Source organism: Lepisma saccharinum, chromosome 3, assembly GCF_977018435.1.
Source record: "Lepisma saccharinum chromosome 3, izLepSacc3.1, whole genome shotgun sequence".
Taxonomy (NCBI): Eukaryota; Metazoa; Arthropoda; class Insecta; order Zygentoma; family Lepismatidae; genus Lepisma; species Lepisma saccharinum.
The window spans coordinates 78,198,059-78,217,240 of NC_139231.1; the positions used below are offsets into that span (position 1 = coordinate 78,198,059).

Genomic DNA, 19,182 nt, shown 5'->3' on the forward strand with positions numbered 1-19,182 from the left:
TCAACTTTTGTTTCAATTAGGGTTCCTATATTTCATAAGTGAAATACTACTACTGGCCGGTAGCTTGTTAGGGAGCAGGGGAGGGGGAAGGGGTGGACCCGATAAAGTTGTATGTATGTACAACATAATTGTCATTTACATCCCACATTGTGTGGGAACTTTATTTGAAAACTGCGGACTGAACAGATAGGCACCCAAGGACTGACTCTTTTTAGTAAGCAGGTTACTACTATACAATGGAAGAAAATCGTAACTGAAATTCAGCATTGCTAGCAGACGGCGGCGCCATCGCGAAGTCAAAGATATTTGCAGTACCATCTGTATCTCGTTAACTCTTGTATTATGGAGAGGGAGTGGTTCGATGTACAGTTAGATTGTTTTGTAAGATGAGCATTTTAAAATTACGTCCACGCATTTAAATATAAAAAAAAGTTCAGGAAAGTATAGTCTTAATCATTTCTTCTTTCCTACCTGATTCCAGGTCATCTGTGCATCCGAACAAATTATACCTTTCCGGTATTGTCCCTGAAAATCCGAGACGTATAGCGTCCCTAGGTGTGATCTGGCTATCAAAATCTACTCTGCCACTACATGAAAGGTCACACATTTATTAAATTAAGTCTATCTACGAACTTCTAACTTTTCTACATGAAATGAACAGAAAATGCTTTTGAAAAAGCTAATCCCAGCTTCTCTTTAAATAAAGAATTATAATGTTAGAATTAGTATTTTCCTCCTTGCTACAAAATTGAAAATAACATCATCGATGTTATTTTCATATTCGTATGTATGTACACTTAACAGTGCACGGTGCATTAGTCGAGGACATTATTTCAACCTCCTTAATGTTAAACACATCCTCTCGGGTGTTAAAGGTGAAACTGGCAGTGTAGCCAAGATCACCAACAATTTGTGCATATTTGAGTACAAGAGATTGTCATAATTTTCTACTGCCTACAATGCAGACCCTGGACATGTCTTTTCATGTTTGCCACATTTTTCATTCCGATTTTAAAATCCAATAAAAAAAAAATCAACCAGGCCATCCAACATTTTGACACATTGTTCCAATGAATGAGGAATAGCCATTTCATATTAGAATAAGTTGTTGGAATTTTTCAATGTGTTGACTGTGTTCAGGGGCCTAAGTCTTGAACTGTCAACACGTTAAGGTCTAACGAGTTCGTGACGTTTTTGTCAAGAAAGGCTAACGAATGCCATTTAGTGTAGTCTCCACTCTTCGTTAACGAATACGGTTACGGACGCGCTAACAGAAAACGAGTGGAACCTACTCACAAGCCAGGCACCTACCGAGTTCGTTCACGGCTGCAGATTTTCAAGATGGACACTATCAGCTATTGCGGATGATGGTTTTGAAGAAAGAAGAATTGCAAGCCCACTTCGTTTCAGTCGTATTTCGAGTAAGTACGTCATGTTAGTATGTTATTAATATTATTGGGTATGAACATAAGGACAATTGGAACAAATCTGGGGGAGAGTGAAATACGTATGTATTGTGAATTGTTGCTACGATGTACCTAAAGAATTAAATACTTCGTGCCATTTTCCTTCTTATTGTTAATTACATTGTTCCACGTACTTTGTAAGAATTAGAGCTGATATTTTTGCAACATTCCTTAAGCTTAGCAATCGCGAAATAAAATACTACTGCAAAATATATTTTGATACACCTGGGAAATGTATGCCAACATTCCACCAACGTCACATCAAAATGTAAAATAACGATGCCGCACAAAATAAGAACAATTAATTTTCTGCAACATATTGTCCTGTTGCAACCAGTAAATGAAATTACGGTACTATAAAATACATCAATTAGGCACCACTACTATATGTTATATATAGGGGGAAAAAAATGGTACACATGATTTATACAGTACGTGAACTGATGATAAAGATTTTAAAGGAAATTTTGACACTATGTTTTAAGTTGTATTAATTGCAGGTCGAGTGTACTAAATTACGTACTCCCTCTAATTTCCAGGAAAAATTCCCCATGGAAAGATTAACTGTTGTTAAGACTATATCAGAAGCTTGGGGGCATAGAAACGTATATTTACAGAGTTACGGACATTAAAATTTATCCCAAATCTATTTTTTTATCACGACGGGAATGTAAAATTATCTTTTTTTTTATTGTAATCACAAAATCTAACCTAAACGCCTAAGCACCAGTAAAAGTGAAAGTACTCCATTCCGTTGCCCAGACACTGGTGAGAGAAAACCTTTTTTTGTGACAAAAATGTCATTAGTAATGTATATATGTGTGTGTGTGCATGGGAGGGGGTACTTGGTATACTGTATTCATAACCATCAATTGAAAAGGGGAAAATATTTTTTTTCTATATGAAACCATCAACAGAATGCACTCAGTTTAACTACCTTATGTCATGTGTTGATAGTGGGTAGCATGAATTTATTTTAAGCATGAAAATCTTTGAGTGAGTGGGAACTGTTTGATAGAAGTTTCCTTGTAAGAGAATTTATATTTATTTTTTCTGAAATAATTTTATAGGTGCTAGAAGCTCTCATTTTCACAACATGGAGGTACCAGCCAGATGGTTATAGGTCATCAGCCAGTGTATAGAGCAAGTGTGCAGTGCTATGGTGGTTATTGCTCCTCACAATGGATGAAGTTCCCAATGATATGATATGATATGATATGATTTATTTCATTCCTTTGACCATTGTACAGTGGTTGTTTTCCACACATGGTATGGAACATGTCAGCACATTACAGTTAAGCAGATCAGCTGGATGTTAAAAGGAGGTAAGATAGTGTACGTTATTTTTGTTTCATTATAATAACACCTATTGACATCCATCATGTGGTGGGTTTTAGACAGCTTCTACAATAAAATGTAATAAAACATAAATACTGAAATGAGTGGCTGACTGGCCATGTAGGTAGGTATATTGTGCAAGTGAACATGCTAGTTTATTTTCAATACTATCCATATAGTTCTGGATTAGCAAACAAATTTGTATCACTTTTTATCTCGTATTCCTATTTGCATGGACAAAACAATACAATTATAATTGTTAAGACAAACCAAATCAAAGGTGCTCATGGCAATAACAGTTCCAGAGTGATATTCTTTTAATATTTTATTATTTTTTATTGGAACACAGTAAAAGGTGAATTTGTGGGGTTTTCAAAACAGTTACTATTTTAAAATAAATCAGAAGTAAACAACTGAGTAATGTGTAACATCAGATGGATGGTATTTCTCATTCAGAATAACATGAATATATATATATATATTTTTTAAAAAATCATTAACTTTGTGCAGTATCTTATTATGATCAATACCTCAACTTGTTAACCCAATTATTTGTGCAAAAGTTACAGTACTTTTCCTCTTTTGCAGATAGCCGATTAAAATGAAAATATTGTGACTACTCTCGGTATCCAGGGTGGACACATGAGGAATTCCAACATCAGATACTTTTGTCAATATAAGAATAAGGCAGGTACAAGGAACACTTGGCTGTTAGGTATGTAGATGTTCTAAGTCTGGAATAATTATTGTTAATAATTTTTCCATGAAGTATTTAAATTGCACTCATCTCATATATGAACTGCATTATTAAAGATGTGAAGTACTATGTTTATTACCATTACTGTATTATGAATACATGTGCAGTGTTGTTTCATAATTATCTATATTCTACAATAAGTCTAGTACTCTCTTCTCTCACCTTTTTATTATTACAAAATGTGCATTATCCGTAAATTTTAAACTTAAACATTTCTGAGTTCTTCAAATGTTATCAAAACGTTTTATTCTTAGATACAAGTAGTAATAATAATAATAATAAGAAACCCTACCAGTATACAACAAGACCATGCTAGGGACAATTTTATGTGGAAGCATTTTTATTAATAGAAATGTTACGTGAATGTTTCATAAAATCATATAACTATTTTTATTCCAGACAATACTTTTCATGGAAGCCTTCACATAACATTCACAGTTAGCATAATCTATAATGTTTGCCACACAATGAGCATGTGATTAAATATGATACATGTTTAATTTAGATATGAATAACAAGATTATTGAAATGTAATAGAATTTGTAGAATGTAAATTGAGGATGTTGTAGGCAAGTTTATAAAACACCTAGGAGTCATAACACATTAGCCCCGTCTAGTTGACTGCACTTTTTGACTCTCTTTGCACTGAAGCGTCTAGTTGGTTGCACGGTGCAACACTGAGTTGTCTAGTTTGTTGATTTGGAGTCAAGTAGTGTATTTTGTATCTGCACTACCTTTCGGACTGGTGTATGGTCACATGGTGTGTGCTAACTAATCAAATGACCGTTCAAAGCAGCAGACAGGCATTTGTTGAATCATCTTAACTGGAACACTGCTTTCCGTCTAGTTGGTTGAACGTGATTTCCTTGCACTACTCTTGACACTGGATACACCTGCACTGCACAGAGTGTAAAAAAGTGCAGCAACTAGATGGGGCTATTACATGTTCATTTGTTCAACATTCCATTTGCTATGGAAATAGAGCTTTTGTGGAACACTTGCGTATTTTTGGAAGTCAAACATTGACACTGCGATTTAAACGAAAGTACTCAAAATTTATATAAATGTGTCACTTTAGAGGATTGCCAAATTTAACATACAGTTTGTTTCATAAGACACTGGGGGGACCATCACCGGATATGTGCACTTTAGATGTTTTGAAGTAAAGCAATAGATTATAGAAGTGCTCATAAGTTAATACTTGAATTCCTGCTGATCCTTTAAAATCTTTTAAGTGAAGTTACTTTCAATTGTTATTGGGATATTTATTATCTACAGTGGAAACTCAGGACAGGCCTTTCTTTATCTTTGCAGGTAACAGTGGGTATCCAGAGGACCATGGGTCATGACACCAATAGATGGTGCTGGTGAAAACACTCTTGAGGTGCATAGCTGTCTAATGCCATTTGGACCATTGGCATCCTAAAACAAAAATGGAGGTGTCTTTTAAAGAACATGGTGCTTCACTATCACCCTCCTATGGCAACAAAAATCAAAGATGGAGGGATGGAAGAAAATTCAGTTTTCCTATCCACTGTCAACTCTGCATGTGTGTGTGTGTGTGAATCTTCAGATGTGCTTTAATGTTATTAAGTTTGTGTGAAATAGGTTTTCTGTGACATTCTTTTTGAAATATAACATTGTAACGGTACACCAGAACTTTATTTCAATATTGTTAGCAGTGCCAATTCCTCACTTATTTCATTTAATTATTGAATACTTTAAATGGTTCACTTATTTATTTTTACTACCTGCTGGAAAGTTTTCTTGAAGATTGGGACTCAACCAACAGAAAACTAAATATCTGCTTGAGCCAGAATTTTCAGATAATTTTTCAGTAAAATGCACATCAGCCATTTCATATGGCTTGGATGGCTGTTACCTTAAAATATATTTCTTTAAAGAAAGGAGATTTATATTTTCATATGCAAGATGAAACATGAAAAGGTTTATTTTATTCTGTTTAAAGCTTCCCTCCCCTTTGCAACAGTTTTTAAGCCTTGTTTGTCGTTATGAAATATCAATGTACTTCATTGCCTTAGTTACTTTTGCCATAAAGTAGTGTGTTGTTGTAGAACATTGTTATTGCAAGAGCTGTAACAGAACACACAAAAGGGTTTTCCTGAAGTTTTAGAAAGCTGATATTACATGCAAAGTTCCCATGTAGTCAGTTTTTTTTTTTTAACTATGCCTTTTCTGTGTACAAAAGGTCTGCATCAGTGTGTATCTGATTTCATGAATACATGTTTCATAATGTACACAATCACCTCCCACTTGATTTAGAAAAGTTTCATTGCAAATATATTTTTCAGTGCTGTTCTATCTGAAATTGGTTTACTTTACTCATTTGCTCACTGACAGTTCAAGCCTCTTCATTGGTGTATTGGAAATGTTGCATGTTGCCATCTTGTAATCAAGGGATTCCATGTTCAATACTCAACAGAGGCACTTAATGGTTCAGATACCACTTTAAACTGTAGCTTCTTTGTGCATAAAGACGACCTCATGTCATATGTTGCCGTGTGAGAACCAGAGGAACGTAACTCTAAAAAAGCCGCGTTTGGAATCAGATTCACCCATGTCCAGCTTTTCTCATTAGTGGTAAAGAGGATTTAAGTATCTTCAAATTACTGACTTTTTTATATTCAGACATAATCACTCATGAAAATTACATAAATTTAAGTTAGGTCCAACTGGTTCTCGTACAACAATATTGCAATAGTCATTAATGGGAGGACTTCTTTGAACAGTCTCCCCATTAATAGATTAGTCAAATCTTAATTACCTCAACATCAAGGGGACTCCAGATTTCATTTTCAATCTCTTGAGAGACTTTTTATTATTATTATTTTTACCTTTTGATGCTATATTTCAATTTTCATATGGCATCCACAATAATTTTTATTACATCATCTACTTCAAATGGTACGGGTGCTTCCCCAATGGCATAGTTGTAACATATTTGCTTTGCAATCAAGGGGTTCCAAGTTTGAGAACCGGTGAGGCATAGTGGTTCGGATCGTACTTTAAACTGTAGGTCCAGTCCCAATTAGCCTATCTGTGCACAAAAGTTGACTTAAAACTCCACTCCACTCAAAGAGTAAGGGAAATCCTACACTAAGATTGTCATTATAATTCATAAATCTTTTCACATCACTGTCTCGGTACTATAACGACTGAAATAAATAGTTTTGAGGAATTATAGTTGTTGTACCAATCATTAAATAGCATCTAGGAATGCAAAATTTACATGTTAGAGACATTAAAATTGACTGAAAATTTATGAAATGGAAAAACATGTCTTTGGTATTATGTGCCAATGCTCACAGAGTTTCCAAAAAAAAAAAAAAACCTGTGTATTGCACTCCCATAATTTCCACAACTTGGATCTCTGTGTAAATTTACAATGCCAGTTCTGTAACTTCTTGGTTCTGTTAGGCATTAATAAGTTACAGCATACAATTTGTCATGCAATTACTGTGTTCTTCCTGCAATGGAGGTGCCATCTAGTTAAGCATATTCACAACTTGCCATAAGCTATTGCATATAACTAGCTAAGGATATTCACACCTCCAGAAATGTTAACTTGAATGGTAAGTAGATAGGTTGAGGTACACAATAAAGATTGTGTGGCTGTCATAAACTTCCAGAAGTAACAATTTTCATTTTTGACAAAGCACCTTTATGAAATCAGTAAGTATATTTTCAGATTTTTTTCCCCTTACAGGCCTCAGATTTTTGTCATGTTTTTATCCTAGCTTGATTCTCCACACCAAATTAAATTTCCTATCTTCTGTGAACGCTATGATGATGCTGTCATTTGTCATGTAAATGCATAAAAAACCTAAGGCATATTTTTTAGCAAATTCATTGTATGACAGCATATTTTTGTCATTTTTGAGGTATGTTTTCTGTACATTTCACTGAGGAAAATCACACTTGAATTGGTAATGCAAAGAAATTCTGTATACTTCCATCTCCATTCAATAAATTATGAATTAGTGAGGGGAGGAACCTGGATTTACCAGGAATGTGCCATAAAAGAATTACATCAAAAGGTTGCTTTTGCACTTTAATGTTATGTCAACAATGGATAACTCCTGTATTTCCCAATGTTTGATGTCTTCGTTCGATTTTTCAATATTTTTTTTTTGTAAATAAAATTTGGAAAAATATAGGATAAAATGCATACATATTCCTACAATGCTCATAGAAAATCACCCCTCATTCACAAACTCCCGCAATTACCTACCGAAAATCAATATTCTGCCATTAATAGAGAAGTTGGCAACGGTTCCGAATGTTGAATGGTATTCTTTTCTTTTTCATTTTTGCAAATTTTATAGATGTATTAGAAAGTAGTTTGGAATACTGGAAACAGTATGTGAAGGTAAGTTTGAAGCTTGGAGAAATGAATTAGCACTGTTAAATTCTACACAAAGTATTATTTACCCGAGATACTTCGATTTTTAAAGGAGCTTACACGAGTAGCTGTGATTTGCAGCAAATAATCATTCTTGGTTTCCGGTTATGTAAGACATGGAGTTTTAGCAGATTTTCATCAAGGTTCGAAGGGAGTTTTGTGCTTGAGACTGGATGTTTTGTTCACTTAGAGATATTGTTATAATGCTAAGAACCCTAAACCTGACTAACCCAACCTTACAACGAAAGTATTTAGGAATGTTTTATTAATTCTAAGAGCCTTAAATCTAACCTGCTTAACCTAAAACGTAAGATACCAATCAGCTATTTGTATCAAAGACAAGCAAAACATTCATTTTAGGAATATGTGTGTATTTTTGCCATTAAAATTTCGTAAAATATTATTTACCAAGAAAAACCTAACCTTCAATATGTTGCAATATATATATACTCCCAAACAATCATGTAGGTATGTGTGGAGGGGAAAAATCGTTCTTCACACGAGATGCAGCAAGAAATCACTAAAACTATAAAGAATGTGTGGTAACGATGTGTTAATACAGATAAAAAAATCGAGCCGTGTAAAAAATACCATTAATTTTGAATTAAACGATCGGAACTTGGACCACATATTTGAAACACCTCTTTTCATAATAAATTTGAAAGAAACAACCCTCCCTCTCCCTGCCTTCTATGCAGTGAAGAAAACTACTATTACATCTTTAAAAAATATTGGGCTGGACATTCATAACATTGTACAACTTTTTTCTTCCTTTTTTAAGTCTTGACGTTATTAGCTAATTTGGTAAGTGCATAGATTTGTTTTATTTTTTCTTCCGAAAAATCCGCATGGAGTGCCACTCACATACATACATGAATATTATCTATTCGAATAAACTCGCTATTTATTTTTCCGTGCAGTTTTACATTTAAGATCAATTTCGACATTTGGGCAACTTCATAAGACAGTAAACAAACCACAATCGATTTTTAGGAAGATCGATCGATTCTTCACGACTCTCGATTTCAATTCTCGCCATCTGATTGGTTCTTTGGGTGTAGCCTCTACGACAAACTTGTTTTGAGTGCATCACAGACTATATTCTCAGTCGTTAGCGAGAACTCGTAAGCCATCGAAGTCGGCACTCGTTAACGACCAGTCAGGACTACGATTTTCTCTCCAATCACGAGTTGGGGTGATAACGAAATGGTCGTTTCCGTTCTCACGTATTGAGAGTCGGGACTAAGCACCCAGAGAAACTTGGTTCATTTATACTACAAAATTGTCCAAAAATGGAAAACAGTAAAGTTTCTACTATTAGTGTATACGTTTTCATAGGTCACCCAACTGAGTATTTATACTTTTCTGTCCATCTTATGTCAAACAACTTGAGAACGTTGCAGAACTTCCCTAGCTATCTTGCACTTCATTTTTTACAACCAAATTACTTTCATTGATTTATTTGCATTATTTTACTTCGCTTTTTGTGCCAATTTAAGGCTAATTTTTGAAGATCGGGATGAGTGATAACATGATGAAATTGACGAATCGACACCCACAAACGTCCATGCCCATTCCGGGTTTCGAACCCGGACCCCACGATGTACTAACCCCGGGGGGGGGGGGGGGGGAGGGCTGTTTCTTTGAGAAGACTCGAGGGAAAAAAATATAACTGATTTGACAGTCTCAATATCGCAGAAATTCCACAGAAATGGGCAATAGCCAGGGTTAAAATATATGTTGAACAATGTACAAAAATTGCATTTGGACACTTCTCTGAAATTATCTATCTATCTCACCTCCATAATTCTATCACCCATTACATCAGCACCATCATATTCTTCACCAACTATTTTGTTTTCTAAACCCACACCCACTCACCCAGAGCGAGTAGAAGTACTAATAGCTGAAGCTAACCCAGATGCTGTTACAATTTCCAAAAGGGACAAGTTTCCCATTCAGATCTAGAGTTTGGAAAATGATTTATCGACTTTCGAGATTTAGTATAGGACATTTAGACCTAAATTTGGCTCGAAACGGACATAATTATTAGGAAGCTAATTCCTTCTGAAATGCGTTCTTTAGGTCGCCCTGTACTTCCCCAGAAAAATCCCAAAAACTCCTGCATGGGGAACACCCTTAAATTTTGAATAAATGGCCGCCACTTGGATTTTTTTTAAAATAATGCGATAACTCAGTAATGGACAATCATAGGGAGGTGCTGTTTTGCGCTAAAATTCATGGTTTGTGTAGTATAATCGATTAAAACATCTTTTCTAAAAAAAAAAGTCCTGTTTACGGTAAAAATTTAATGAAATCAATAAGAATTTTGACAAAAAAAACTGAATGTTCAGAAGAAAACGGCATTACCATTATTAATAGTTTTTTTTCTTCTCAGGTCTTATTGATCGTATGCGGTTGTTGGAAGGCTGAATAGAAGATGGAGGAGAAGTGCATTTTCTGCGGTGAAGGCGGGATGGTGGACATTGACAGTGTCAATGTGACAAGAGGGTTAGAGACTTTGAGGAATCTCAGTATAAAGAGAAAAGATGGGATTGGGGAAAACAATTAAGGCGTTAGTCATGTGCGAGTGCATGTACAGTGCAGAAAACGTTATACCAGACATGGAAATTACGTTCCAGTGTCTCTACCTGTAGGAACAAATTTAACAAAACCCCTCCTCAGAAGTGACCAACATCCCTTCAACTTTAAAACGTGCTGTCTTTATTGCGAGGAGACGGTTGATAAGGAAGCTTGCAACAAGCACACACATCGCCACCCAAAAATATGCCAAGTGGAAACTTTACAAAAAATGTCAAGTATTCGGAGTATATGCGCAAATAGGTGCAACAAAAGGGGGAAATAGTTCTAAATCGCATTAATAGCGAATGTGACCTGATCATAAAAATCAATAATATCATAAAAACTGTGATGCACGATTGTCAATCGTTGGTTCAAGTATGCCAGGCGAGCCATCTGAAAATGTGGTCGGAAGACCTGTTGACGAGTCCAAGTTAGAGGCTTTCAATAAATTATGCAACTTCCTGGATTCCAACGATGGCTGCCAGTACCTGCTGTCTGACCTTATGGAGATGCTCTTAAAGTTCAGTACCGACAGTGACAAGTTATACAGTGAAAAGCGTCTGCGGGAGCTTTTATCAGCACGCTACGGCAATACTGTTCTTATGTCATCCAGCAATAAATGTTTCGGGACTGTTGTTTCTTTTAGGCCCTTTGCATCGACGATTTTAACGGACAAGTGGTACAGCGACAGAAAAAAACGCTGTGGAAGAAAAGAAGAAGATTATAGAAGCGGCTATTATCATCCTCCAAGAAGAGATAAGATCTAAAGTTTATGATTGCTCGACATATCCAACCTACGAAGAAATATCGAAAGGTGGAGAAAATCAAGTAGGTGAGATGCTCAATCATCTCCTTTCTGGTCTAATGAAACCAGTAAAAGGTCCACCTTGCAACCAGAAGGTGCTGAGTGTTGAGCACTCTATAATTTCTTCGGTGCATCCACGTTCATTTGTGTCAGCTGTGCAGGTTAATTTGATTTTTTGATTTGATTTGATTTAGTTTATTTTACTTCGCGTTTTGTGCCTCTTGGCTAATTTGCGAAGATGGGGATGAGTGATGAAATTGATGAATGGACATTCAAAAACAACCAAGCCCGACCGGGATTCGAACCCGGGACCCTTGGCGTCGCAGCGCGATGTGCTAACCACTCGGCCACAGGGTCGGGCTGTGCAGGTTGAAATTGGAGTGTTTCTTCATAGGCTTTTCCTATCAAAACATCTAATTAACCTTCTGCATAATTTAGGCTGCTCTGTTTCCTACAGTAGACTCTGTAAGTATGAAACTTCCGTGACAATGAACACTCCCAGTGAAGTTCAGAAACATGGATTTGTGCAGTTTGTCTTCGATAATGCTGATCATAACATGGATGGACATGGAACCTTTCATGTGATGGGAGGAGTGCAGTGTGTGACGCCTTCTTCAGCTGTTCAGACGAGTTCTCGTGTTCCACGACCGAAAATTATACCAACGGCAACTGTTGTTGGAAAGTTTGGCTTCATCCCAATCGTTACTCACGACCGGCCCAAGAACCATGGATTGAATCTCCTGGTAATGGAAGACGTCCTCTCCTTGGAATTGCGGCCGATGGATGCAGAAATCGGAACGTCATACCAATGGATTTGGATGGCGGGTCTCAAGTCAGCTGAAGAACCTCATACGGGATGGAGTGGTTTCATGGAGATTGCCACAGGAAAAAGATTTTACGAAAAGTCAGCAGTGATACCCTTGCCCTTCGTCAATCTTCAACCTCCTAACCCCACCTCAATTAACACCTGTCTTCGTTTCGCGGTAGAAGAATGCAGGAAGCGGCAACAAAGGTGTATTGTGACATTTGATCAGCCACTTTTAATTAAAGCCATGGATATAGTCTATCAGGCAGACGAAACTGATGAGCTGTCCAAGGTAAACGTGAGATTAGGTGGATTTCATCTGCTTATGAGTTACATGGGTGCGGTGGGTAAAATCATGGGTGGCAGTAGTATGGAAGAAATGTGGGGTGAGGTATTTTCCAATAACGCTATTGTCCACATGGCTAATGGGCATGCTTATGCAAGAGCATTACGAGCTCATTCGCTGGCTCAAGGAAGACGGACTTTTGATCAGCTCTGACGTACAAACTCTCAGGGGAATTCACGGTGAGGTGTTAAACTTGTCCTCCTCCGCAGAATCTTTCCTATCCAAAGTCAAACCTTTACTGAGTGCTGTATCCAGTGCGATGAAGACACTTGAAGAAAGAAGTCGTACTGCTAAATTATGGCTGCAGTATTTCAAGCAAGTTTCTATAATGCATGACTTAGTGAGAGCGGAAAGAACAGGCGACTGGAACCTTCATCTCTTCTCCGTTCAACACATGTTAGTTCTCCTCCATGCAGCTGGCCATATTCATTACGCTAAATCAGCCCACCTCTACCTCCAGAATATGTCTAAACTTAAGACTACTTTGTCGGATCAAGAGTTTGAACGTTTTGTCAGTCAGGATTATTTTACAGTTCGGCGATCGAATAAGTTTTGGTGCGGCGTTTGGACGGACATGACCATAAAGCAGGTCTTAATGCGATCTATGAAGGTTAGCGGTGGCTTGACACAAGGCTGAAATATGTCTGATAGCGTTGTAGCGCATTGGATTTGCACCATACCAGGAAGTCTCCAGGTGATGGAAGCAGTGGAAGCTTTCGTAGGAGTGACAGGTGAATCCTCCGACCAGAACATTTCTTTATCAAGATCGTGGCAGACTCGAGATACCAGTGATTTGAGGAAATTTTTAGTTTGGCTGAATCAACATTCGCCATTCAACAAATCCGAAGAGCTCATTTCCCTGTCTTCAGGAATTGTTGCCGATGATACAGTTAATTGTGACTCAGCCGAGGAGCTAGGCGAAAATGCTGTCAAAGAAATCGTGGAAAATATATTTGCACTATACGTACTTTTTTTTTTCAGTAATAAGTTCCTTCTTCCAAAACTGAAACGTTTGGCACCAACAGCACCTCCCTATCGTTGTCCATTACTGAGTTATCGCATTTTTTGAAAAATCAAAGATGGCGGCCGTTTATTCAAAATTTAAGGGTGTTCCCCATGCAGGATTTTTTTTATTTTTCTGGGGAAGTACAGGGGGACTTAAAGAAAGTATTTCAGAAGGAATCAGCTTTCTAATAATTATTTCCGTCTCCAACCTTATTTTACCCATACTAATTATCAAACAGTCAAATTATCAAAAAATTGGAACCTGAGGAATACTAAAATCTTGAATGGTAACAAACCATGTTGGTAACTTCTAATTAAATTATAATATTCGTGCTTTAAGTTCACAAGCAGCTGCTTCGGGAAGAAATTACATGTGGCATTATAGAATTTGTGAAATGTCAGGATTCTGAGTATTTTCCAGAGAAATTCCGAAACTTTCAGGAAATTGCAGAAATTTGCTTTGCAGTTCCATCTGGTGTGTGGAATTAATTTCTTTCCCATCCGTATCCCGTTCTATACGCTTGTAATTTATGAGAACAAAATAAGTCTGAACACATTTTTACGAACAAGTCTCTGCGCATAGCGGATAGAACAGGTTATCTGATAATTTTACTGAACCAGAGGGGGGGGGGGTTGGACCCGTTGAACCCCCCCCCCTTAAATACGCCCATGGGTGTGTGTCATTTTTATTCACTGATCAATTACCTGAGTTTTTTTTTTTTTTTTTTTCAAATTCACTAAGATTTCAAGTTTTACATCTGTGTGGAAACCGTGCACTGATTTCTTCTTCGTTGAACCATTTCGTGTCGTTTAAATGAGTTTTAAAAACGTTATCTTCTTTTGATCTAGTATCTACTTTAATAAACTATTTCTTCTATTCTTTCTGCTGTTATAACTAATCTTACTTCTGACTGGTTCTCTCTCTAGGATTCACTCTTTACAAGTTCTCAACATATTCATTCCTTTGCATTGCTTCTTGTTCGTTCCACTCAAACCCCTTGATATGGAAGTTCAGGTACTTGCATGTATTCTACGCATGTCGCTTCCACGTGTTCATCTCCGCTTCTATATTTAGCTTATTTTTCAGCGACCTGAATCTTGCTGTTGTGTTGATTCCTAACAGAATTTCAGCGGGGAGCAAAAGGGTGAGGGGGGGGAGAGGAAAAAAGTGATAAAAATTTGTAGAGTACTCCCTCTGATCGAATCACCATGGCAACCGATCGTCACTGTTCCATCTCGTTAATCGCTTTCGGGTTCCGAGGCGTCTAGTTTCCGAATCGGGGTTGCTAGGTTCGTTTTCCCTCCTTTTCCCGTCTGCTCCGTTTCTGTAGGTTTTACACTTATTAAACAAAAAGTTCTCGCTCGAAGCAAAATAACCTCCGAATTCATTTCTGGCAAAGGCAGGTTCATGTGTGCATCAAGAAGAATTGGCTATTATCAACGAAGCAAAAGCTGTTATGGTAATTGGAATGGGCGTCGTAATGCTCATGGATATATGTCTACACATAGACAATGGTAGTCTACATGTGCGCGCAGAAAACGCCCTGGGCAACTCTTCTCAACTTTGAAGGACGCTCTTCTATGCACGCGGGCAAGGTTAAGATTGCGTTGTAAGAGGAGCGGAGAGGAGGGAGCAGTGTTGCCAGAAGGAATACACGGGAAGCGCTGTGAAGTCACCCACAATTACACACACTCAAATTGAAAAAAAAAAAAAAACACCCATATTCACGAGTGACGTGCGGCACTATTGTTAGCGGATGGCAGTCGACGCAGGGCAGAATTTTTAAGAGCAAGGAAAAGAATTACCCACACTGAAATGAGGAGAAAAGTAAGGCATTTAAATAATTCAAATTTGAAAAAGAATGTTTGTACTCGTATTATTTACTTCGGTAATTGTTATTCTTCTTTTCAGGGAGTTTTAAAGGGAGAGGGAGCGTTAAATCACATTACTTCAAAGTTGACCTGTGTTTTGTAATCTATTTTCGCCAGGCTCTTTTCTGGAGTATAATTCTTATTCTGCTACATGTGGCTAACCATGATGATTATAACGAATGCTGAATAGATGAAGTTGATGAACAGTAATGCCCAGGGCTTTCTTTTCAGTGCTACGGCTATTGAAAGTTGAACTGCCGCAGTAAAGGTGGGGACGATGTTGTAGCTACTATCGCATGCAGAACAGGCTACATTTCAAGATTGTGAAGGTGAAGGAGGGAGAAGTGCGCGCGCAACGCTAGCTGGCCTTAAAAATCTCCAATACTCTAATTCATTGCACCTTTTGACACTAGGTGTAGTGCAGGTGCATCCCGGTGTCAAGCTGGTGCAAGGAAATGACGTTCAAGCAAGTAAGTCACGCGACAGGTCAAGTTTGCAGCAGGTTTCATGTATTAATCAACGCGATGAACAGCGCTCAGGATCTTCCGTGCCAGTCTTGCCTCAATCGCCGAGCTGTTCGTATCACAGACAGTGAGAACATCGGAAGTATACCAGCGGAACTATATTCTGCGCGCACGTTTGGGCCTATGTATATGAAAAGTTCCTCCAAACTTAACCTGTCGCGGGGCTTAGACGAATAGCGATATTGATGTTCAGAAGATTCAACAAATGTCTGTCTGCTGCTTTAAACTTTTTTGATTAGTTAGCACGCAACACGTGACTATACCCCACATTACACCGCTCCAGAACGTAGTACAAACTGTGCAGACACCTAATCAACGAAGTAGATGAGTTGGTGTTGCACCATGGAACCAAATCAAAAAAGTGCAGCGAACTAGATGTAGCTAGTGTTCTTCAAAAGGAACAGAAGCAGGATACGACGCGAAACCGCATGTGAACCGCCGAGTCTTCCGACGCAAAAAGGAAAAACAATCTGAAGTTGGTTTTTTCATCGTGCGGGGTTCACTTTCTAAATCTTGCTCTACGATTGTTGACTGAAGCAGAAAACTCTGCGCACATCAAGTAAAGATTTTACTGTTAACAATACTGCGTTAGAAAGACATTCATTTCCCACACTTGATGCTGACGGAACACTTGGAATGAAAAGAGAGGGAAATAATGAGCGAAAACGACGTCCATGAGAGGTCAGAAGGAAATATTTCTAATCGCAAGTCCAAGATAATTTCAATGGTACGGGCAACACTGAACGAGCAAATTCAACTTTAAAGAGATGCGTAAGTGGAACTGGTAGTCACGTGATTCCATACTCGATTTCAAACGACAGAAATCGAACCGAACACACACATGTTTCAATGAGTTTCCTCTGGAATTTGCTAGCGCGTAGCGGATGAAAGCCTGCATGTTTTATCAGGCTACAGCGTTTCCTCTTAGGTGGTGGACACTGAAACCGAACATGGAATTCGAATGGAACCACGTACGGCTGGTTCTAGCGCCATTGTAAGCACAAGGCACGGTCCCATGCCCACGTAGCTAAGTAGTTATAGCCTCTACTGGCAACTCAACTAAGTATCAAACTGGACATGGGCATATTTCATAATTCTCTGAATATTAGTGACATATTTGTTTTGAGTATGTTTTTAAGTTCACTTTATGCACCGAAAGGCTAATCGGGAACAGTTCAAAGTGGGATCTGAACAACTTTCTGCCTCCACCGGGTATCGAACACAAGACCCCTTGATTTTAAGGCGACTGCGTTACCTTTACGCTATACGTTTTTTAATCCTGATTGATTGATTTCGTGTTTTATGTCCACTTTTTGCACATTAAGGCTAATCGGGACTGAACCTACAGTTTAAAGTGGGAACCGAACCACTATGTGCCTCCACCGGGAATCTAACCCTTGATCACTAGGCGGCGACGCTTCCACTGCGCCATCGGGGAGGAATAACTTAATCCTGAAGAAAGGCAATGAGAACTATCTGCCAATCACGTGACAAATATGATTACAGCAGTTTTTGGAATTGTAACTATTAATATTGTGAGAAAATGTTATTATTTGTACCAACAAATTCACCAATGCATGTGCCCAGAGTATATAAAACGTCCATTGTATTACACATCATCTTGGTTCAACCGAAGATGGCAAAATTAATGAGTTCGCTTCGATTTTATTGCCTGTATATTTTCATAGTGATAAATACTGACTGCAACGCGGGAGACCTGGGTTACATTTGCGGGGTAGGTGACTCCAGATGGATTTTTTTTTTCAAAAATGTTCCAATATTGTTGAATGGGTAATTTGTGCAGTCATATAACACAAAGATGCCATTAATTCTGATATGTTATCATATGGGCGCCATCTTGAATATTTCCAAATATTTAACGGTTGTAGTATGGCAATAAACTCTTTATTATGCATAAAACTCTCCATAAGACTAATAAAATCTATTCATACCTACAAAACAAATTTTCTGTTTTGATACTGAAGACTATTTTGGGCAAAGATATACATATCGTAATCAGCATATAAAAAAGATGTTTCTTGTATCTAGTGGCTAAAGCTGAAGATGGAAATTAAAAACTACAATGAGACAATGAGAACGGTAATGGTGCTTTGCTCATGTAAGTACTAAACGGATGCTGAATGCTAGGAAGAAAAGGATGAAAGATCGCAGATGGTTTTCCATTCTCTGGTTGCCGTTGATTGGGGACGATGGTTATGGAAGCTTTAAGAGTGCACTTCAAGTACAAGTTTGCTTACTGATGACTGGGTTAAAACAACTGAAAGGCTCACTATTAGGACAATACACCCAGAATGGAGTAGAGGTGTCTGAAAGAGAACTGGTAAAATAGCCACTTAACCATTCTCAACCGCTTCAGTCTAACCTTTAATTTACAATCGAAAAGAAGGTATGCAATCCCGCAACACGCCTGAGTAACTCACATTGTATACCCTATCAGGATACTCACCCTTACGGCGGCCAACAGCTGATCCAGCCGGATGGTATCGCGAGGTTCGTTCTCCCCGCGTCCGCTGAGCGGCGCTAGTTGCAACGCCGGCTGGAAGTGGGCGGGGCAGAGGGTTCCTACGGGCAGCGGCGGAGCCCACGGGGGTGGGTGAGGATGGTCCCTTCCTGCAAGTTCCCGGTAGAAGACCCTGAGGAAGCGGTGGAGCCTGGCCAGCGGATCACGGTCCTTGTCGGGACTCGCGCCTCGCCTCGATGCCCTCAAGGACGAAATATAGTGTGCTGGCGGACCGACATCGAAAGGCGGCGACGATGGCGCTGTGGATGCACAGTGGTTGTTCCGGTCGGATTCCTGGAAAAGAAGAAAACACTATCACTATACATGACCCACATAAGCAAGACCTGTTTTTTGGATGCCAAAACAAGTCTGATCTCTAATATAATCATATATATATAATACATCCTCAGTTTTATCATTATACATTATATATCATATTTAAATTCATACGCACCCTCAATGATATCACTCCGTACTCACATTTAAGCATGCTAAAAAATAAATACACTCATGGGTGACAAATACGACTTGCTGTGGGTGCCAGAGCGTGTTTGATCATTAATGCTGTATTACCAAACGACATCACTTTTCTTTTTATCTTTCTTTTCTGTTTATGATATATGTAATCTGTATAATGTAAACAAGGAATAAGTAAAGAAAATAATAATAATAATAATAAAAAAACCGGAGGAACGGGTTAATTCGGAGCAAATGACGTCCTGGTTTAATGAAAGGTA

The 19,182-nt window shown here is 38.1% G+C and overlaps 1 protein-coding gene and 1 long non-coding RNA gene across 3 annotated transcripts in view; one reads left to right on the forward strand and one right to left on the reverse strand.

Annotated features, from left to right (window-relative positions):
- Positions 1-19,182, reverse strand: part of LOC145985173 (uncharacterized) — a 471,246-nt gene that overhangs the window by 32,481 nt on the left and 419,583 nt on the right. For both annotated transcript variants that reach the window (XM_083118871.1, XM_083118872.1), the window contains exon 2: positions 18,392-18,739. In XM_083118871.1, coding sequence (XP_082974997.1) covers positions 18,392-18,739 — 348 coding nt within the window. The remainder of the gene's footprint in view (positions 1-18,391; positions 18,740-19,182) is intronic.
- Positions 2,764-5,212, forward strand: LOC145985174 (uncharacterized). Its single transcript, XR_014441403.1, has 3 exons — positions 2,764-2,791; positions 3,393-3,519; positions 4,876-5,212. It is a non-coding gene; the product is annotated as an uncharacterized LOC145985174 (long non-coding RNA).